This window comes from Thunnus maccoyii, chromosome 3, assembly GCF_910596095.1.
Source record: "Thunnus maccoyii chromosome 3, fThuMac1.1, whole genome shotgun sequence".
Taxonomy (NCBI): Eukaryota; Metazoa; Chordata; class Actinopteri; order Scombriformes; family Scombridae; genus Thunnus; species Thunnus maccoyii.
The window spans coordinates 4,664,003-4,687,507 of record NC_056535.1 but is presented as its reverse complement, the minus strand read 5'-3'; the positions used below and the strand labels follow the sequence as shown (position 1 = coordinate 4,687,507).

Genomic DNA, 23,505 nt, shown 5'->3' with positions numbered 1-23,505 from the left:
AACGCTTTCAGTGTGCGGTGGGGTTGAATGTATTATTAGGATTATTATAATAATCTCCAGGATCACTTTGTTTTCCTGGGAAACTGGGATTGTTCACGGTGAATGAAGTGTGACTGTAAAACACAAACTGTGGATAATTAATCAGAAGTTGTTCTTTACTATCTGTTCAATTAAATGGTATCATATTTGTTGTTATTATTAATATTAAAGATTATGCCACAATTCCTGTTGAGAAAGTTTATTTTGTTTTACCTGGTGCTCTCTGCCAACCTGTAGAATCATATCACATGTGGTGGTCACAACATTGAGAGACCCCGTGATCCCCAGAAAAGACACCAAAGGGTCTTAAGTTGTTTGTTTTTTTTTATCTATTACTTATTCAGTTAACAACCGTCTATAATAAAGCTGAAACGATTAGTTGATTGACAGAAAATTAATCATCAACAACTTTAATTGTATAAAAAACTTTTTGAGCGAAAATGTCAAAAACTCAGAGGTTCCAGTGAATAATTGTATGATAGCAAATTTAATAACATTTGACATTTGTTCTGTTTGTTGATCAAAACAAGCTATTTGAAGACATCACCTTGGACTCACCTTGGACAGTGATGGGCATTTTCCACAAATTTCTGACATTTTCAGTTAAACAACTGAGAAAACTAATATCATCAGATAAATGATCAATAGTTGTGACCCAAGTCTATAACTTATATACTTATATTTGCTGTTTCAAAGCTTCTCCAGTAAAATTCTAGTAGGGAGATTGATTCATTCATCAGTTAATTGTTTGTAGGCTTAACAGTAGTCAAATTTCAAAGTTTTGAAAAATTAAAACATGAAAAAATATAAGACTATACACATGGATGGACAAGCCATAGAACTTATATATTTCTATAATGCTAAACCAGTAAGATGCTATATGAAATGTTTTAACATCAGGAAGTAACCTCCACATTCATTTGAGACATTACTATGATTTCAGTAAAGACCTGCTGCAGAGTGTATCACCTGCACTGCATTTTACATTGTGTGCACTGGATTTAGTTTTTTGGAATCTGTTTGCTTTATGACACAAAACCGGGAACGCTTTATGATTTGCAAGGATACATATTTCTACCATTCTGACTATCACGATCGCAGATTCATCTTCATTTCAGCTTAGGCTTCTTCACCTGATTACATATTATCTGTTGTGAAGAACAGAGCAACAAATAGGAGGAGGGAAAGAAGTCAAAAGGACCAAAAATGTGATCATTTCAAGGGCCCACACAGCACATTTAATGCCTGAGAAGGTTTGTTTTTATTGATAACGTATCTTGCTGTTATGACACTTACTTCGAATCAGGTCTGTAATGTGATGAGCCCCAGCCAGAACAACTGGCTGAGGACGGGCTGGATCCCTCGTGAAGGAGCCAGGAGGATCTACATCGAGGTCAAGTTCACCCTGAGAGACTGCAACAGCATGCCTGGAGTACTGGGCACCTGCAAGGTAACACACAGACAGACAGGAGAGGGTTGGATAGCGAGTTTTTAAATGCACATAATATAACTTATATTCTTGTATAATATATGGTTAGCATTTTAAAAAAAAAATCACATTAGCATTCAAAAACCACAATCTGAGATGAAGTCTATTTAAACTCTTACACAGGTGGGGTGACTGGAAGTACTTAACAATGACCTTTATGCATAATTAGTAACTACAAATTTAGCTTTAAAGAGGAAGTTCACCCAGACTAATAATCTGGCTTGCTTTGCCAACTAGTGGTGATAAAATGCTTTTCCTACACCCTGTGCAGCAGCAGTGTACCATAGCACTATACAACCAAACTACATCACAGCTGGGCGAGGTCACAAGTACACAGACCACACCCAGCGCAGCTGTGTTTTTCCTTCTTCCAAAATCTAGCATGGACATGTGAGGACTTTGACAAACTGCTGCAAAATAATCTCACTCAAAACCTCTAGTCATATGGAAATCTTAATGGTATTGGTTGATTATTGGTTGATACCAAAACAACATAGACTTGACATCAGATTTCTATTTCAACTCACTTTATATTACAGTGAACCCACAGTACTCACACACTTCACTGTATATTCACATCAGATTGTGTTTCCGTTTGTTCTCCAGGAAACCTTCAACTTGTACTACTACGAGTCTGACAGAGCGGTGGGCTCGGCCATACGGGAGAACCAGTTCATTAAGATTGACACCATCGCTGCTGATGAGAGCTTCACGGGGGTGGACCTGGGAGTCCGCAGACTTAAACTCAACACTGAGGTATGAGCAACGGCTCTGAACAACATCATGAAAACTGACTGATACAATAGGTAAATGTCAGTGCAGGCTCTTTGAATCTTACTTTGGAAACTTTATTCCAATTCTTAGCACGTACGCCTCCACAGGAGTTCAAGACGAGTTGGAAACATCCACGGCCCTGGAGAGCCTCCTCCAGTCTCATCACTCAGGCTGTTTTGTGCTCAGTTTTGCAGATCTGTAAAAGCAAACAAACAGCAGGGCTTGGTTCAGTATCATGGGAAATACTGTGATATTGATAACAGCCTCAGTCTGATACTGGAGAGTAGAACTATACTTTTATTGATACATTACATTGTTACAAAAAGATATGAAAGACATTGTGTACTTCACCGCACACTATCATTGGATTTCTTAGGCATTAATACTGAGTTAGCCACTTCAATTAGGTGGCAGTTATGCTGGTATAGGAGCTTTGCCAATAACACTCGGCACGTGACTGTAATGCCAAATAGCAATTTTGAACTTCCTAACTTCTGAACTGTCTAATAATAATGTATATATATTGTAGAATAATGGATATGTGACAGAATTTAGCCCCAGTGAAGGTGATAGGAGATAGACAGAGACTTCTTCATTGACAAAAAAAAGTGATTTATTCAAATCTATGTAGCCAAAAACTTCAAATCAAACTTATCTTAAGTGGCTTAACCTTTTTGTTGTCCTTGGGTCAATTTTGACCCGGGAGGATAACAGGTGTCATTATGTGCTGTGTATCCTGACTAATCTTTTACATATACATTACATATATATTTTCCTCTGATCTCAACTATAGTTAAAATAATTCATAATTTCTTAGTCAGGATACTGTTTTCTGTTCCTCCTGGGTCAAAATTGACCCGAGGACAACAGGAGGGTTAACTCAAGAAAGTTCAACAAACTTAGGCATGATCACATGCACACAGCTACACAGACATCCTCTTTTTTTGTAATCATACAACAGAATAAGAAGATGTAGAAACACTAGAAGTAATTTCCAAATATTAAAACTAGGCTAAGGCTTAAAATACATGTAAGAATTATTATATATGACTTTAGTATAGAGTGAGTATTTTTGCCTTTTAGTTGGATGATGAACAATTTATTCTGAATATGTCATGTACATTAAAAAAAAAAAAACTTAAATGTAATGTCAGGCTGCTACTGAAGCAAAGAGCTGAAAAGTAGTTAATGGCTGATGAGGTCTCTCTGACCCAAATGTTGCATTTATAATCATGGGAGCCAATTAACAGTGTGGACTATTTTGCTGATAAAAGACTACTGCTTTAGTTTTTATTTCCAATTATCATCACACAGTTGTCTCATGTTATTCTGAGCTGCAGTGAAATCATCCGCGCTGTCAGCTATCACTCCGGGGATAAAATCAACTTTGCACAGTTAAAATGCATCATTATGTGTTTAGTGTAGTAAACGATTTCTCTGCTTGTTAGAAGCTCGGTTTTAAAACTAGAGTGGAAATAGAAAGCCTGGAACAATTAAATGTTTCTACTGAAATATAAACCTTTTTAACCTGTCACATTATTGTCAAGTCAAGACTTTTGTTCTTGTCGGGATCCTGTAGGAATGATTAATCTTTTTTTCCATTGATCTGATTGGTCAGTGGTCGGACATTGTGGCCAAACTATGTAATTACAACTTAAGCATCCTTCAGCACACTGGCCCAGAAAGACTTTTTCCTAAAGACAGAGCAGGTTAGATGTTCAGCATAAGTTACCATGGTGATTTATCCCGGTAAAAAGTGAGCCGGCTTCATGTTCCCAGAAAACCTGAGTTAAGCCCAAAGATAGCTTGCTAACTAGAGATGTAATGGTTCTGAAACCAAGACACAAATGTCTACGGTTTCGAGACGTGTTCTGTCTTCCGTGTCACGGTCTCTAGAAGAGCTGCACAATTACAAGCCCAGGTTAAAAAACAGGTAAAAAACTGAATAAAGTTCACATGAAAAATGAGTGTTTCTCTGACACTTTTCAGCAGACACAGGACATCTGGGAGGGGCTGCTAGCTGAGCTGCTGCTAACGTTTGTTCAACTTGTTTCTCTGACAACTTAAGATCCAGACATTCAGCAGGTTTTTACAGGGAGCCAAATTATCCGCAGAGGTCTCCTCTCCAAAACAAATGTACACAGGGATTAAAACCGGTAAAAGCAGTGAATAAAGCAGTTTCGTGTTGAAAATCAGTGTTTCTCTGATGCTGTTCGGCAGATACAGGATGTCAGGGAGGGTCTGTTAGCCGAGCTGCTGCTAACGTTTACTCAGCTTGTTTCTCTGATAACTTAAGGTCCAGACGTTCAACAGGTTTTTACCGGGAGCCAAATTATCTGCAGAGGTCTCCTCCTCTTCAAAAACAAACATACACAGGGATTAAAACCTGCAAAAACAGTTAACAAAGCAGTTTCACGTTAAAAATAAGTGTTTCTCCAATGCTGTTCAGCAGACACAGGATGTCCAGGAGGGGCTCTGTGTGAGCTGAACTGCTGCTAACGTTTGCTCCTCTTTTTTCTCCAATAACTTTAGATCCAGACACCCGATGACTAAAATCATCTGGTTAAAAGATATAATTAAAATAACCACAATCTAAAAAGTTTATTGTAAAAATGTGGCTTAAAACTGAATAAAAGTCAATTTATGACAGTTTCTGGCAGACAACCACAACATCAACATGCAACATGCATCTTGTACACATACACTCTTTGGTAGAGGGGGTGTGACACCGTTTACAGGCGACCAAATGAAACAGACAGTTACCTTGATTAAAATTACTGATTTCTCTGGGTTTGAAAATTGTTGGAAACATTTGAGATAATTTAAGTACACAACTCAACAAAATATATAACAATATAATACAATATAATCTAGTTGTTTTTAAACATTTTAATGCAGAATAATTACATATTATAGCTTTCAAGCAAATAACTGTTACATACATTAATGTATATACTGTATGTTGTCTATACTGAATGCTAATCCTATTTATTGTGACATATTCAGGTTGTTTGGCTTATCTGCTGGAAACCTACATGTTACAATGGTTGAAAATTTGTTTTTTTATGGCGGTTTTGAACAATATTCTATAAACTACAAATCATCTTACATTGCCTGTTTACCTACTGTAAATTGAATTTGAAAACTGAATTTTAGATATTATTATCATTTTTAATTTTTCAGTGGAAATGAGGGATTGACTGTTCCTTTATGGGTTGACAAAATTCCTCTTTTGGTATTATTTGAAAACATATTGTCACAAAGCTGAAAACAGGCCTGATTTTCAAAGCTCATGAATAGTTGACTGTTTTGGAGATAGAGGATTTTCACAGGACAGCAAGGATGATTTATTTGATCTCATCTTACAGTATTCTTGTCATTCTATAGATAATAGTCAGTCAAAGGTTTGGACACACTTTCTGGTACTGTATGTTTTCTTTCCTTTCCCAGAAAACCAGAGCAGCTGAAACCAGAATGTGTCCATTGCTGGGAATTTAAGCACACAGTGCAGCAGGAGTGAAAGTGCCTGAAGCAACTTAAATGACAACTGTTGATACTGATTACACACCATATGTTTAATCCTGTCATTTACATGAAATAGTGAGAAAAACAACCCTTAAATAGCCCCGACAAATCTGCAAAACTCAAAATTAGCTGTCCAATTAGCACACAGCGCTGATGTATCAACAGCTTGGTGTGTCAATATGACAACGAAAAAAAATGTCTTCAATACATCAAATCAGTTTGTAAACAAAGCTACTAATTAAGCTGCAGTGATGATGTTCCAGCAGTTAGAAACTGCTCCTTTAAAGGAATACAAAAGCAGATCTGTGCTTTCTATACATCAGTGTACTCTTCTCTTACATCTTTAGGGGAAACAGAAAATATAAAGAGAAAAGGTTCATACTGTAATATCAAGGAAACCTCATCAGATTGGCTTGTCTGCACTACTGGTGTAATCTTATTAAACAGGCCTAAAAACAGGACAGGTCTTAACGCCAGCATGAACACAAAATCAATCATAATTCATCATTAATTATTACAGCTACAGTAGCTACAGTAGCTACAGTAGTACTGTACTTGTAACAGCTTTAGTAAGAAAATGACATGACAGTAACCCAGCAAATGAAGATTTAATTCTTAAAGTTAGATGTTGGCTTGGACAATAAGGAGATAATAAAATAACAATATGTCATCAGACAGTATGTCTTGTCAGTCTTTCTTGTTCATGTTTAAGCTCAAGTTTACTGTGATATTATTTACAATACTATATCCAACATAATGATGTATGCAACATCAGGGAACCCCTGTGGCTTAGGAATTGGGACTCTTACTATTAACTGCAACATTCCTGGCTCTGGACCTGTGTTGTATGTTAATCCACCTTGTTTCCTATCATCTATCTAGTGGTGCTATATAATAAAGACATAAATATCCAAAATCATGCACAGCAGACTGTAAACAGCATGTCTGACAACAAAATACAACCTGTATACACTCATAAACACCTGCCTAACAACAATATATCACCAGAGACAACAGGTTCTTACTGTTATATATTACCCTATTGGATGTTAATGGAGTTATTATTATAGCAAAGGTTCAGGAAGAAGACCACAATCCTTTCTCTCACTAAATTCAATCACCTGTGCCTCACTAATTCAACCATCCGTGCATACCTATATAAGCGTGTCTAACCCCTTTCTCTCCCGCAAATGCTTACCTCCTGTCCGTGCTCCGTGATCCACGTTCCTCGGCAACATAATGCCCACGACTAGATCCAGCAGTACCAACATGATATCTCCTTCACCACCACATCCACATCCACATGGAACCCTTCTCCTCCAGACGCCACACTTCTGATCAGCTGGGATCAAGACGCTCCACACGCATCCACGCAATGGTCCACTCGGACGCAGCTCTTTTCCAAGCGATTAACATCTTCAACTGGATGTTTGCTCACCTCCAGCGAGCTCTCAAAGAGACAGTCGTCCCACTCCTACGAAACGATGATAAAGACAAACTTTCCAACTCTATGCAGACTCCACTTCCATCAGCCCTCTCACCGGCAGCTCAAATCCTCCCGCTCTTCCGGGTTCATTTCCCGCCACCTGGCTGACGCACACCGATGACGTCACAACGCCGGCTGAACTCCAGATACAAATCCCGTTTCGCCGAACCTCCTGCTCCTCTCTGCCTTCACCTCCACCACTGCTCCGGACGGCCGCTCACTTCCAGGTTCCCCGCCCACCGCTACCTGTACGCCACACATCGATGACGTCAAGACGCAGCCAACTGCTTCAGCCCATGGATGTATAATAAGAGCTGGATAGGGCGCCGCCGCTCAGCCTTGCAGCCAATTTTTTGCACCATTTTTCTAAAATGGTGTGGTCTTTGTTAGTGAAATGAGTTTTACTGCCCAGAGAAAAAAATCTGTCCTTTTATTTTCTACAGATGATCACAGATCAGTTTGCGTGGGTTAACAATATAGTCAAAAGTGATACGATATGAAAAACAAGCATATAAAAATGTAAAAACGTCCATGCTACCAGGTTGTTCTTGGAAGCAGAGCAGTTGATTAATGACTGCTGCCAAACTCCAGTACAGAGATTCAATTAAGGCTGTATTCACACTGCTCCACCTGTTTTGTTCAAAAGCCACTGTGGCGTTTATTTATATGTAAAAGTTCCAGCTTTAAGTTGCACTGACTCTTCTTAACACTTTGCTAAAACACACAAACTTTCATAAATAACAAATATGTATTTCCATATTTTTCATGCTAAAAGTATATATATTTGTTTACAGCACTTGCCTACTTCGACTAAATCTGTCTCCTCTTTGGCCGACTCTCTAAGGTGATTTTATGAAGCAGTCTCACAATACAGCCTCTACTGGTCAAATTCAGACTTAACTCATTTGTACGAAGTGTTCATTCTGAAAATACATTTGTAAAGTCACTACAGGTGTTCAACATAATAAATTCAGTAAAGTAACATTAAATTACACACATTTGCAAGTGCAGTTGCCGTATACTTTAGGATAGAGGTTCCCTTTTTGCCTTGTGCCCTAAAAATGAGGCAATGTCTACTTGGGATCCCTGTCACTCACTGTCACTCGTTGTAAGTAGTTCCACCACTGATTTCACATTGTTACATTAAATCATTTTTAGAGGTCAGAAAATATTAATCTACAGAGTCCTGAAAGATCTTTTTTTTTCTTTTTTTTAAATCTTGTGTGTTATCGTGTATAATATCTTTTACAGATAAAATGTTTAAATCTATTAAGTATTTCACAAGAAAAAGACTATTTTGTGCACCAGAACTATGCTTCGTCATCTGTCGTATCCTGTTAATTGTCTCACTTCCTCTTACATTTAATTGGTGACCCCTTCAAAAGGGTTCCAACCCCAGGTTAAGAACCTCTGTATGAGGGCACTATTTCCCTGGAACTGGGCTCAAATGCAAATGCCTTTCATGACAAAACAATAACCAAAACTGCACTGCATCATTTGATCTGCATAAACAGATCAAACCACTTTCTGGGTAGTTGGAGCCAAGATATTACCAAACTAGTGCAAAAAAACTAACCGATGAAATTTGCAGCATGACTGGCTTTGTATAACTGCTGACTTTGCAGTGGCACATAAATGATTGTTGTTACAAAAACTTTGTTCTGTGTTCTCTGTCCACCCTATTGCTACATCCAGCTCACTGATGCAGCCACTGTAAAGAGTGTACTCGAACACCTCATATGTGTAATATTTTCTGTGTGATATTTGATGTAAAAGCATATTAACACTCCCATGATGACCTGTGATGTGTGAGATCAAAGTGTTAAAACCCTTGTGTCGTCACAGGTGCGAGGCGTGGGTCCTCTAAACAGACGAGGCTTCTACCTGGCCTTCCAGGACATCGGCGCGTGCATCGCCCTCACCTCGGTACGGGTGTACTACAAGCGCTGTGTGGGCGTGAGCCGTAACCTGGCGGTGTTCACTGACGTTGTGACGGGCGCCGACTCGTCCTCTCTGGTGGAGGTCAGAGGTCAGTGTGTGGATCACGCCGAGGAGAGGGACACACCCAAGATGTACTGCAGCGCTGAAGGCGAGTGGCTGGTGCCCATCGGCAGGTGTGTGTGTTCTGCCGGATTCGAAGAGCACAGAGACTCCTGTGTAGGTAAGTTAACTGAAGATGTGTTTGCTGAGCTTTAAATGAACTCTGGTGAGTTTGTCCATTTGGTTTGGTTCAGTTAGGATGGTGAAAACATTCATTTGACCTCTGGCATTAACCAATTAACTGCACCATCTTCAAAAAGGAGAGTGTCTGTCGGCTCCAAACAAACTCTGGTGTGGTTTGATTGCGGTGGGAACACAACAAATACCAACCACAAGGTTGTGTCATAGTGATTTTAGGCTGAATTTAAAATCTAAACTATCATTAAATTTACTTAATCCAAATGCTGATTGCAAGAACTCACAAGAAAATCATTTCCCAGGTGATCCTTATAAGTAATCTATATAATTATGCACAATCATAAAGTCAGTGTAAGGATTTTACCTGAAATATCAGAAAGTGGAAAAGAGTTCAAAGGGGAGTTGTGTTCATGTCTTACTTTCCTTGTTAAAATGTCAGTGAAACATAGCAACCGTCTAATGTCCCCTTCCCCATAATATTACGCTACAAATTGCTTCCTCTTCGTGCTGTTTCTAGCTGTTTCTGTCATCATATTTAAGACAGGTGAGGTCCACCGTGAGGTCAAGAGTCTCGACTAAAGCTGGGGACAAACCTGATGACCTCCTTAAAATGAATTCTCAAATGTCGCTGTACTAAATCAAAAACCAGAGTCATTAGATCGAGCTTGCCTTACCGATTCATACTGCAACCAAGCGGAAAAGGGATTAGATTATTAAGTAATAGCATTTTTTTTTTTTTTTTTTATCATTCTTTATTCCACGTGCAAATCAACAGCCCTGATTCCACTTGTAAAGATCAAACATGACAGGCGACTGGATCAAAAGGCAAGTAATTAGAATCATTGAAGGCACTGAATACAATCGCAACCAGCTTGTAACCGTGACCCATGGGGTCCTACATGAACACACAGCTTCCTGGCAAAGTTCAAACAGCTTTGATTATTTCACATGAGAGATTTCTGTCTGTGCTGTTTCTGTACTGTTCTTACTGGTTTGAAATGGAGTGATGTCATTCCTGTGCACCGGTCAGGATTTATCAACATTTGAATCACAATCTGATGTGAGTTGTGGGATTGTTTGCTTGTGCTTCCAGGCTGCTGTCAATCAGCTCTGATTTAAACTCTACACACCCTGTCAACACCAACTGATGGTCTCAGTCCAGTTTGGTCAAATCAGTCATGGCGCCCAAATCATACTCGTAATGGGCTCAACAGTGTGTATCCACCACAATAATGCTCATGACTACCCGTTTCTTTTTTTCAGTGGATCAATGTGGTTGCCTAGTTGATACTCGAAAACGCAGGTACATTCTGTCTCGATTGGTAAATTTGTCAACTCACAAGAATCATGTAGGCATCAGAGTTCCCCATTTATTTAACTATCTGAAAGATTCTTCTGAGCTCAGAGCATCAGCAGAAAAGTCTGCAGATTGCAAAAAGCCTTCACAGCAAACACATGAATTTGGAAAGGTTCTAACCTTTCTAGTGAATAAAGAAGTCTGTTTGAAGTTGTGGCTGTGGATCACATCAGGAAAAAAATAAATGAAGTTCAAGGTCTGGTCAAAAGCTTCTCTGAGATCTAGCAGTTTTTTCACAAATATGAGATACTAGTCAAGTGTCTATCTGAGCTCAAGTGTCTTCTTTCAGTCCATGATGAATAATAAGTGAAACGTGTCTTGATCCTCTTTTGTTTTTCTTCCTTTTAATCTAAATTCTGTTTGTTTTTTATCTTTTTTTGATTCTTTTCCCAAGAGTTTTGATGTGCTGACTTCATTCAGAGACCTGTGCATATTTCAGGTTGCCATGGGTTACAGTAATTAAAACCTATTAATCACAGAACGATGGATAATTAAACGCTAAAAGCAGTTTGTCAGCTAAACGAGCCGAACGAGACACGCAACACCGGTTCCCTTGCACCCCCCCCACCCCCCCCCACCCCCACCCACCTAAACACCTACACACACACACACACACACACACACACAAATCTCTGTTGTGTCTCACCAATCTGAGGCCAGCAGCAAACACCCTCTTGGTTCGACACAGTGAGAGCTCCTTGTCAAAATGTGTTTAAAAGCGTGGGAAGTGGAGTGTTTGTGTGTGTGTGTGTGTGTGTGTGTGTGTGTGTGTCCGGTTCAGAGGGCCACTTGCAGACTTTCTATAATTAGTTGCAGGCAATTAGCATCAGCACAGAAATGCAAAACAGGACCTATAAAGAGAAACGGGGAAAAATGTGGCCAGAAGGAAGGAAAAAAATCACCTCAAGTCACGTTTCGTTTATGGAGCAGATTTTATCCACATTTTAAACATACTAATGTAAGTTATCTGAGGTTGTAGAGAAATGATCTTTTAAGGAGGAGGGGGAAAAAAAACAAAAGCATCTGATAATAGAAGTCATTTTGCTTTATGATAATCCTCAGCTGGAGGTCTTTAACCTTGTATTTTATTTACCATTACATCACCGCAGCCAGAGCAGAAAGTGGAAGGAGGGGAAATAAAGAGCTCTTCAATATATTCTCCGCTGACGTCTTGTCTCTTCTGGCACCAAACTGGGTCGCCGTGCTAATTCACCCTCGCCAAAGCCAGCCACAGTCACGCACACACGAGACCAGACAAGACACAGAGAGGAGGGGAGGGCACGAGATGGTGAAAGGGAGGCGACTTAAGTGGTGAAGGCTTGTATGTGTGTGTGGAAGGGGGGGGGATATAAAAAAAAATCAGACATGAATGTGCGTGAATATGTGTGTGTATATGAGCGTGCTTAAGTGGCTCTCCCCTGATAAAGGTGCAGAGCCCTGGCTGAGAGCACGACATGATGTATGTGTGTGTGTGTGTGTGTGTGTGCATGTGTGTGAGCAAAGGGTTGCGTGACATGCAGTTGAAAGTGTCACAGGAAAGGAAGCGATGAAAGACGAAGGGAAAAAGAGAAGGAGGGTAGAGGGAGAAAGACTGGCGGAGTGGTTGACTGGACCCCTCGTCCACTTGAGTTTACATCAAAACACTGCGTGTGTGTGTGTAGTTGTGCATACAGTACATGTGTGCAGATGTGTACTGTATGTGTGTATGTGTGTGTGTGTGTGTGTGTGTGTGTATGCGTGCCTCCCGGTGCCAGTGAAGAATGGACTAAAGTGCCCCATACAGTGAGAGCGATCGAGGACACACTGATATGAGACACACACACTTAGGCTGGTCACATTTACTCAGCTCAGCTGGCTCATCCAAGCCTGACACACACACATACACACACACACACACACACACACACAGAGGGGGAGAGGGGTGGGTACTTACTCACATGTGGGTTAGCTTACTCCTCTGCTCAGTCAATGGACCACAGCCTGTCCTCCTACTCTCTGAACTGCGCTGTCTGATACTTTCATGTGATTTATGACTGAGTTTGCTGGAAATAACATAATCCAGCTACTAGAGGGAGAATAGAAACAACAATATTAACCCCTTAACATACAATTTTCCCCCTTTTGCCTCTCTTTTAAATAAGCTTATTAAAATCATCTTATTTCAGCCTTCCTGTCAGCATCAGCTTGTTCCAGCATTTTACTGTATGATGTTTACATCATGTGAAACATTCAACACGTCTGCACCATTCTGTCAAATGGAAATTAGCAACTAACTGTTATTTAAATTGTTGATTAATCAGTCACAGGTGACATCTTCAAGATTCTTGTTTTGTTTGACCAAAACTCAAAGATATTTCATTTACTGTTATACTGTATATGGGGGGGAAAAGCAGCAAATCTGCATGTTTGAGAAGCTGGAGGCAGAATTGATTAATAGTCTTTTGGTTTACTAATCATTTAGTTGACTAATTGTTTTTAGCTTTACATTTGTTGTATCGCTGGAAACAATTAGATCTAAACCAGAATGTAAAATAAAGTTTGGTGTGTTTAACCAGTCTTTGAACAGTATGAGTTTGTATTGTCTGACCTACTAAACGCTCAGTGACATTTATAAGGTTAAAAGTGTTTTGTTTAGACCAAAGGAAAAATCGCCAGTGACAGTTTATTTCACGGGTCCGCAAAAAGAGGATTTCCTAATTATTTTCTGGTTTTGTAGAGAGAACAGGCAGTGTTATTTGGCTCTAATTATGGGTGAAACAGACATTCTTTAACTGATAGATTAACTTACAATTCATTAATTCTAATTAATTGCTAAGCTAGAGTAAACTAGAGCCATGTGTACGGCGGGTAAACTGAAGAAATTCCTTTGGAAATGAACAAGTGCTTCAAATCTCTGCACAACTAACTAAACTAAATAAAATAACTCAAAACTGTCTTTATTTTCTATATAATTAATAGCAAATTTCTCACAAACCTTCTGGAAACTCTGAAGAAGTCATCAGGAAATAATGGTTCCATAAAGCATAAACCATATATTCTCAGTTATAATTCATTTTATCACCGAATACAAACAAATCAAACTACTGCTTTAAAAAAAAAAGTTTAAAAAATGTAGAACTAACACATACCCTCATCACTCTGATTATACCTTCCTGTAGTAAATAAAGCTTCAAATATAAACACATATTATCACATTAACATAGCCTGTATCTGCTTGAAAATTGTACATTTTTCTTTTTTTAAGAAAAGAAGAAGGCATCAGGCAAAAGTAATTCACCTATCGATCGTGCATGAACAAATTCATTTTTCTGGTTTGATCCAATGTCTGTGGACTTTGCAGGCTTTTAGCTGTGCCACATGTGTATAACAGTATTGTATAATATAATCTGATGTGTGTTAAAGCTGGGAAAGATACAAACATGACCACAACAAATAATGAGATTTAGAATTGTACTGTCAGTCAGAGCAAATTAAATGTTTTTTTAATCTAGTGTCTGATTATTTGCTCAAATTGGAAAAAAATTGCTTTTGGATGGCACTGCTGAAATTATAACAATACAAATATTAGAACCATTCCTAACACAGTCGTTCAGCTTTAGCCTTTAAATGACATGTGTGTTCAAACCTTGTGTGTGTCCGAGTGTGCAGTCCTTACAGGTCTTGTAATTCGTCACCTCAGACAACAATTATTGGCCCTTCCAGTCACTGAGGGATTGTGCAATTGTTCAGAGCCTCAGACTCTCCTCCCTGTCAGTCAGAGAGCAGGAGGGAGGGAGGAGGGGAGGAGAGGCTTAAAGAGTGAAGGGAAGGTTGGGAGATTGAAAGAAAAAAAAAGCAGCATGAATAAAAAGGAGCAGGGCGATGGAAGGGCTAAGAAGAGGTGAGAGGTTAAAAAAAAGTGAAATGAAAGAATAAAAAATACAAAGACAGATTATGAGACAAAGTAAAAATGAGAGAAGTGTGGCGTCAGAAAAAGAAAAAGGTGTGACACTCGCCTCATAATGTGATCGTTATCTGTCGATGTGGCACCATAGAGAAATATCAGAGGAAGACAGCAGCAGGCGACAAGGAGGATTTAATATTCCTCTATTATTTATTTCATCACACACACACACACACACACACACACACACACACACACACACACACACACGGAGGAGCTGAGGGCTTTATCCTTTCTCTAGCCTGTCAGCACCTCCTTCCTCCCTGCTGTCACTCCTCCTCACTTTTAGTATTTCCTCTTCAGACAAACAATATGATGCACATATGCAGAGTTGGAGACACTCCACACACACATGCATGTAAAATTCATTGAAATTCCAGAAACTAGACCTGTGCATGTTCATCTCTGACAAGGTCCCCATGTGCCTAAAGTCCAGACAGGTGAAAACAACTGACACCCAGCTGTGGAAAAGGAGTTGAACCAGTATAACGGCTTCCTTATATACTGTATGATTAATGACTATCAGACTAGTATTATTTCTATTAAATGTTGAGTACCATTCTCTCTCTCTTCGCCCCTGATGAAGATGGAGGTTTCTTCCTGAAAACATAACAAATTGATTTTATTGAATTATTCTGTTTTTAGTTAATTCATCCTTCGTATTACCAGCGTATCCAGCTCAACTCATGTTTAAATGATTGGTTGAATAATTTATTATTTGATCAACGGAAAATAAATCATCAACAATTTAAATCATCATTTAATTTGTCAAGCAAATACGCCAAACTTGCACTGCTTCCAGCTTATCAAATGTATTAATTTCCTGCTTGTCTCCATTTTATATGACTGGAAATAGAATATTTTTTGGATTTTGGACTGTTGGTTGTACAAAACAAACTGAAGACAGTCTTTTCAGAAAAATTGTGATGGGCATTTTTGACTATTTTCTGACATTTTTAGCATAAACATTTAATAATAGACAGACAGATGGTGTGTGAGATGTTGTTTGAGGATGCGTTTAAGTCAAAGCACTTGAAGCAGTAAAAATGTCAGTTGAAGTTGAAGCAGTGAAAGGGTTTGAAGCGTTTGCTGAAGAGTAAGCATTAAAAGGACTTCAGGCGTCATTTGAAGTGGAATTGCTGAAAACATTTCAAACTTCAGTTTTAAGTGTAATTTAGTAAACCATATAAAGAGTTGAATCGACAGTCTGTATGTAAACACTAAAAGCAGTTGAAGTGACAGTTGAGTAGTAAGAGGTGAAAGCAGCTGAAATGTCAGTTGATGTATTAGCAATGAAAGACGTGGAAGTGTTTGATCAATAAGACCTGAAATCAGTTGAAGTGTCACTTCAGCTGTAGGAGTGTATGAAGTGAATGAAAGCAGTTGATGTGGTGGTGAGATGCACATGAACACTGTACAGAGTTTAATCGAAATTAAGCTTATGGATCTATTTCTTCGTCATGTACCGAGCGCCGCGTAGCAGCTACGTCTTTCAGCCAACTCCCGCTATGACTTCCTGCAGGCTGCAAAGTTCCTAATGAAGATGCAGTTAAGTGATTTGGGGAACAGATGATTTGGTGAGAACTTCATTATTCTCTGGCTCATGACCACTTGAGTGGAACACAGTATTCATAATTGCTGTCAAAATCAACTTGTGGCGGCGCGCTATCGAGAACGTATAAGGAGCTCAAATTGAAACGGTCTCCAGAGAGGGAGAGACGGGGGAATACGGAGTGATCAAATTAGTTCCATCCTCCTGGCAGTTTGTAAACAACTGCTGATCAACAACACTGTTACTGTTTAGAGGCAAGTGACACCAAGGCTCCAGAAACACACCCACACTTACAGCCTCGAGGCGGGAAAGCTGCCCGGTTTGTGTGCACACACACACACACACACACACAGGATTTTAGTCCTTTAACATCATTTCACAAGAGATTTGTATTAACTTCATATGAACTCTAAGGAACATAATCACTTTTTTATTAAAGGAAAATTACAGATTAATCCGACTTGGATGGCAGTGTTGTAGTTCTGGTCATCATTCCTATCTGTCATCATAACATTGTACACACTAAAGTAGTTGCAAAGTCCCGGGACACGGCAACATCGCTAAAGTTCAACAATCAGACAGGTTTTAAAGAAACCTCCAGGTTATTCAAACTTATTTAGAAGAGAAAACAAAGGCTAAAATTATTAACCAAACTCTCAGACATAAACATTCCTCTTGGATGTCTTTTGCTTTCAATCCCAACAGCTGTGCCGTCTACTGGAAGTGAGCCACTGAACATTTTGCTTCTGGGCTGCATGGAAACTATATTATTAGCCAAAACAACTGAGGAATTGTATAACTTTATAGACTATATGTGCAGTAATTACCTTGAACATGGTGGGATCTGTCTGTGCTGCATCGTTCCTGATCCAAAACAATAGGATACTTACAGTTATCTTAGCATGCAGGGTCCATTTACTCAAGTACTCAAGTACTGTACTTCAGTAGTTAAAATTAGCTCCATGTGAAACAGCTACAAAGAGGACAGGCCTGGTGCTGTGCCATTAGATGTCTGTTTCCATCAGATGTAGACATTCAACCAATCAGAGTTTCGTAGGCAGAGTTATGAATAATGACAACATCTTCCTACATAGCTGGCTACCTAGACACATCCATGACGAAGTGTAAGAAAAATGGCCACAAGCACTACAAATGTTACAAAAATAAGAGACGAGATAAACTGAATGACTGAAGAGAAATAAAATGGCTATTCACTCTTTAAGGCTAACAAGCTAGCTAATATAATTAAGCAGCTAGGGGAGATAAAGGCCTAACATGTTCTAATGTCTAAATATTTGATGTACCTTTCGTGTAGCCTTTATGTCACTGTGAGCCCTTAACAACCCTGTCCACCCTGTTGGACTTCACTGTAGTGATGTCACCGTGTTCCCAGAGCTCAGCAATTACTTTGGCGAGTACAATGTTTTCACAACTGACTGGTTAAAACTATGAAAATAAGACCCAAGATGTAATAAACCAGAATTACAGCACAGCAAGTAGCAGGGCATGAAAAGCAGCTAATTGAAACATCCTCACTCAGCTAAATTGGGATATTCAACCTCACAATAACACTGGGAGGCTTCCTTACAAGCTGATAGATAAACTCCCATCGTGTTCATACAGCACACATGCACGCAATCACACATAATGCAGCTATTGCCACAGAGTGACGTCGACCGTACTGATATGGCTAAACAGAAACTTTACAGAAGCACTAAACAACAGCTATCACAGCTGCTGCGGCTGCATGTTGTGCATTGGGAAACGAGGCGTTGGGAACGTATGCACACACGCAAATGTGTGTGTGTGTGTGAGTGTGTGTGTCCAAATGTGTGGTCTCATTAAACGTGTAAGCAGTGTACATCTGTTTGTTAGAGTATGTGAGCGTCAGTGCTGAGGGATTTGTCGCTGCCATGCCAAGACTAATTAGTCTTTTTGTGTGCGTCTGGTTGGTCCTCGTTGGTGGATGGATTTTGATTGGTCAGTCAGGAGAGGAGAGGAGAGGAGCTGGAAATAAGGAACAAAAAGAGGAGAAGAGAAGAGAGGAATGGAGAAAAGGAAAGGTGGAACAGAAAGGAGAGGAGGTACTAAGGAAAGAGGAGAGGAAGGAAAGGAAAGGAGAGGAGGAAGGGAGGGACAGAAAGAGGAGAGGAGAAGAGGGAGGCAGGGAAAGAGAAGAGAAGAGAGGAAAGGAGAGGTGAAAGCAAAGAACAGAAAGAGGAAAGGTGAGGAATGGAGGAAGGCAGGGAAAGTTAGAGGAGATGGAGGTAGTGAGGAAATAGGAGAGGAGAGAAGAAGAAGGATGATGGGGGAAGGAAAGGAGAATGAAAGAGGGGAGGAAAAGAAACAGTGGATGGGAAGAGATGGTATTATTAAACAGTTTAATACTGTTAAGCCATCATGACTCTATGTGTGTGTGTGTGCGTGCATGCGTGTGTGTGTGAGAGTGAGTGAGTGAGTGAGAGAGCGAGTGAGCGAGCGATAACAGAATGAATCATATCTCAGCCAGACACAGCACTGTTGTGTCACTCAAACTTCCCTCCAATCTTTGTTGTGATTGGCCGAAGCCCTATCTCCACAGCAGGTGCTGAGGGCTACACATCAGTACACAAAGCAACTTTGCTGACACACACACACACACACACACACACACACACACACACAAACACACACAATTGTGCACACGCTTGCATACCCATGTTACCAGACACACAAAGACACACTCTCACAAACAAATCCTCTTATGTGCAGCCCATATGAATGCTTAATTCAGGAATGAAAACACACGCGCAAAAGGCCGAGCGCTGCTGGGTAAATTATTGATTGAGTGTGTGCCACCCTTGGCCTGCAGTAGCCACTCATGTCCCAGTCCAGTGTCTAAGAGCTATTAGCGCTGACAGTAAAGAGACAGGCAACATGATAGCAGATCACTGAGAAGCTGGCAGCCTCCATCTGAAGGGACTGCGGGACTTCTTGAAATGATTTTCTGCCCTGACTTCTTGTTGAGTTAAACTGATGTGCACACAGGGCGCTGTCATTTACTTCTCCCTCTTCCAGGCCTCCACTGAAGAGAGCAGCGTTCCTATGGATGTGGATGGTTGAATGTATGGGTGTGTGTGTGTGTGTGTGTGATGAATCGTGACGATGTTGGCATTTGAAGAACATTTGAGACTAAAATTTCTGCCACACAAAAACTTCAGTTGATTCCTAAGATAAATGAAACTTGTCTATAATTTTCTTAAAAACCAGAGTTAAATGCTACCTTTTGTCAGTTTCTAGCTTTCTATCTTAAATTATGTTCAATCTTGATCAAATTTGCCAACATTTGAGCTGATATGATATGATATTGGTATTTGTCAAATAGCTACTACTATGTCAAAGGATGGATTAAGCTGCTATAAGGGCCCCTGTGTGAGCTGTGCAGCCCCAATGATCCACTATAGTTCCTCCCACTCTCTGTCTATTCTGTATGCATTCTGCTGCTTTTCAAGGATAAGGCTTGTGATATCCTATTTGTTGTTGTTGCTGTTGTTGTCAACAAAACCCATGAAAAACTGAAAATGCATAGTGTGTCTTTCCACCTTCCCTACCCTGTCTGTACCCAAGCTCCTGGCTCCTACTGAAAACTGGTCACAAATATGCAGTTTTATATATAATTTAAAAAAGGCCCAATAATTTCCTAAAACAGCAGTTTTTTAGTAAATGTAACAGGAGTAAATTGTGCATTTGTTGGGAACTACTTTCACCTGTGGATTAATACGTATTCGGTGCTCTACTGAGTATTTCCAGCAGCAGGTAATTAGAAAGTGTGACTGACATAAAATAAACTACAGTTTGTGTGTTCATGATGATGTCAGCCAGTGCAAAGGTGTGACTCATGATGTGTTTTTGAACAACAATGAAGCTTTATGGCGCAGGAAGAAGATATTTCAGACTTTGGATACACAGGTAACACTAGTTAGGATACATTGATTGCTGGTTTTGGTCTTTTCATGGAATTAGTTGACATAAGAGAAATGTAGAATATCACCACACACAGCTGCAAACGGCAGCTTTATTCTATTTTATCGTAAATTGCACCAAACACTATTTTTATTGTTGTGTGCTGGTTAGTTTGTGTAATTTTACTAAAAAGAAATATATTTAGGAATATGAACCATTTAAACATAACATCAAGTGAAACAATAATAGTTTTACACAGAGCCTCACGCTGCACTAAGTGTTCATTTCAGTTTCTATAGTTCTGCATATTATACCAAACACATCTTCAAGTAGTGTAATCAGCACAAACTCTGTGGGGCATCAGAGGCTGTTGGTCACTCTTTTGAGTTGGTAATTCATTTTTACGTTAGAACAACAATAGAATTTAAAAACTTGTGATATTTTTCATGCATTTCTTAATTTGATAGGAATTCATGAGTGTTTAACCAGCATTTTGAGCTGTATAGAAACCAGTAGTGCTTTCTTTGATTTATTACATTTTGAAATCTACATCTAAAAATTCAGTCTGTATATGATATCAGATTTTCAGGACTTACATGGATGTGAGCATGTGAAACAAAGTCTTACCAAAATACAATGTTCTTTTCCTTTTATTATTAATGGATAAAGTCTTTAATCAGCAGTTGTAAACAAAATCATAATATTAAATTGCAGATTAACATTTGATTTAGCTGTGCTTGTTTTTATGTCATGTAAAACGCTGTTAGTTTGAAAAGTTCATAATGTAGCACAATTGCAGGTCACTAATTCCAGGTATCAAAGGTTAATCAGACTATTCAAAGCGCTTTTGACAACCTCTGTCTTGAGTAGTTTTGATGGAGCTTAGTTCTGAGTGTGTTCCCTACCTGTTTATTTTGTCTTGGTGATCCTGAGAGGAATGTTTTCTTATCCTGCCAGGAATTATCATTTGACCGCACGTCTGCTCAGACATTCATCTCAAAACACGTGTTCCAAAGTAGTTCTGTCTGTACTTCCTAATCTAAATGTAGACTCCCCCCTTGTTATGTGAGCTGCTTGATGAATCAGTGAGGACTTGTACCTTGTTTTGAATGTTAAGTTTAGTGAACTTTTGTTTTCTTCTGATCCCTCTGAGACGGATATGTCATGACTAGAGCTGCCTGGCAGAGCGGGTGTGACCGTATTAGCACAGTGTGACTCCGTCAGTGTTCAGCTCTCTCCGTGCACACTTTGTCCTTTTCAAATATATAAATAATCAAAAACAGTTGATTAATTTCCCCTCTGATGCATCGTGGCAATTGCTAATGTCGGAAAAAAGAGAAAAGTTTAGTCTCCCTTCCTCCCATCCCTCCCCCGCTGCCTCTCCCCACGCCTTTCCCCTCTCGCTTGCGTTTCCGACACACACTTTACACTGTCTGATCTTCTCAATCTGCTGCTAATATGGCTTTCAGAATGCCTCTTTTTTGAGCTACCCTTCCCCTCGACCCCCCCTCCCTCTCCTCCCACTCCCTCCATCAGACGCAGTTTAATGGAGAGACAGCCATTCAATCGGATAATTAACATCCGTTTAACGCTCATTAACCAGGATGTATTTGTCTCGTTTGATTTGTAATTACCAGGCCTTTTTTCACAGGAAAACACTGCGGTAATGTTCCCTTTTGTGATGGCTTCATTGATGGAATTGATTTGAACCCAGCAGGGAGGCCAACAGGGAGGCAAAGAGAGGCAGGAATGTTCAGTACCAGTCAAAAGTTTGGACACACCTTCCCATTCACTTGAATGAGAAATTGTGCCCAAACTTTTGACTGGTACTGTATATGGACTTAAGATATTGACACCATACTTGTTATTTGCCTTAGTTTCTCTGATATAAGTGTTTTTCCAGCAGACAGAAGTGCAGACAGCTAGAGAGGATTCAAATGCTAGTATCTGTACCATAAACTATAACATATCTATACTTGTGAGTGTGTGTATCTTTGAAAAACAGACAGACTTATAGACACACATGATTCACACGTAAAAGGCATGTAGGAGAGAATATGCCTAAATCATTAAAGGATAGGTTCAAAATTTTTCAAGTCTGTCTTAAACAGTGTTGGGCATTAATGCATTACTTGCAACACATTACAGTAATATTAATACTTTTTTCTTTTACTTTTTTTACAGTTTGAAATTCAGTAATCAAATTACTGTTACTAATCTCGGTAACGCTCCATTATTTTTACACTTACGCTCGCTGTCTTACCAGGATTAATGGAGGGTTGATATCAGTGTGGTCTCTGCGTTCAGCTGACAGACGCTCTGGAGGAGGAGAAATGCAACTGGCAGTAATTCCAAAGTTGTGTTGTAGCTTAGCTGGCTTGCTAACATTAGTCACAGGTACGCCTACATTCAGGAGTCACCTGACGCTGGTTTAGTTCAGAGCTGGAGGGTGGGTGAATTGCACAGCTTAGGTCGGGACTTCTTCCAAACTGTTTACTGCCTGCTTGTTGAACCACAAACGCCTCATTTTCTATTTCATTGTGTTGAATACAAAGATGCAGGGTGTGTGTGGAGTATTTTGACTTGTTTAAAGGCAACTTCGACAGGACTGATGGCTGAGTAACAAAAGTAATAAAGTAATATAATTATTTTTTCATCACTAATTAATTACAGTTTTCAAGCAACTTGCCCAACACTGGTCTTAAAACAGCAGTCAGGTGTCCATATGAACAGTGAAAGAGGTTTTCCTCGCTGTAATCATTCCTCCTGTTCATACTGGTTATTAAAAGATCCCCTTCAAACATGCTTTCAGTGTAAGTGATGGAGGCCCATCACAGTCATTTTGTGCAAAAATGCATTTAAAAGTTGATGTGAAGCTTATATGAGGCTTCAGCAGTCTGAGTTAGTCATATCAAGTGGATATCTGACACATTTACAGTCTTTTTAGCATCAAATTCCCTCTTTGTGTTTCATCAGACAGTGTTTCCCTGTTGAGCTGTGGTGGAAGTAGAGTAACAAAAAGAGAGACTTTGGCACTAAAACTTCATATAAGCTTCAGATAAACTTTTAAATACATTTTTGCAGCGAAGGAGGACTGTGGATTTTGTCTCCCATCTCTTCCATTGTGAATATATTATGAAGGGATTTTCTAATGGTCAGTATGAACAGGAGGAATGATTACAGCAAAAATATGTTTCAGTGTTCATTTGTGCACCTGACT

The 23,505-nt window shown here is 39.5% G+C and overlaps 1 protein-coding gene and 1 long non-coding RNA gene across 5 annotated transcripts in view; one reads left to right on the top strand and one right to left on the bottom strand.

Moving 5' to 3' along the window:
• epha8 (eph receptor A8) overlaps window positions 1–23,505 on the top strand; it is a 117,836-nt gene that overhangs the window by 53,388 nt on the left and 40,943 nt on the right. For 2 of the 4 annotated variants that reach the window (XM_042403951.1, XM_042403941.1), the window contains exons 4-6: window positions 1,346–1,489; window positions 2,135–2,284; window positions 9,159–9,474. In XM_042403951.1, the coding sequence (XP_042259885.1) occupies window positions 1,346–1,489; window positions 2,135–2,284; window positions 9,159–9,474 (610 nt within the window). Of the gene's footprint in view, window positions 1–1,345; window positions 1,490–2,134; window positions 2,285–7,490; window positions 7,562–7,655; window positions 7,688–9,158; window positions 9,475–23,505 lie in introns of those variants that run through there. The other 2 variants (XM_042403964.1, XM_042403959.1) reach the window with 2 other exon arrangements.
• Window positions 5–7,390, bottom strand: LOC121891185. Its single transcript, XR_006094051.1, has 4 exons — window positions 7,026–7,390; window positions 2,367–2,498; window positions 1,336–1,482; window positions 5–1,187 (listed from the first exon to the last, which is right to left on the bottom strand). It is a non-coding gene; the product is annotated as an uncharacterized LOC121891185 (long non-coding RNA).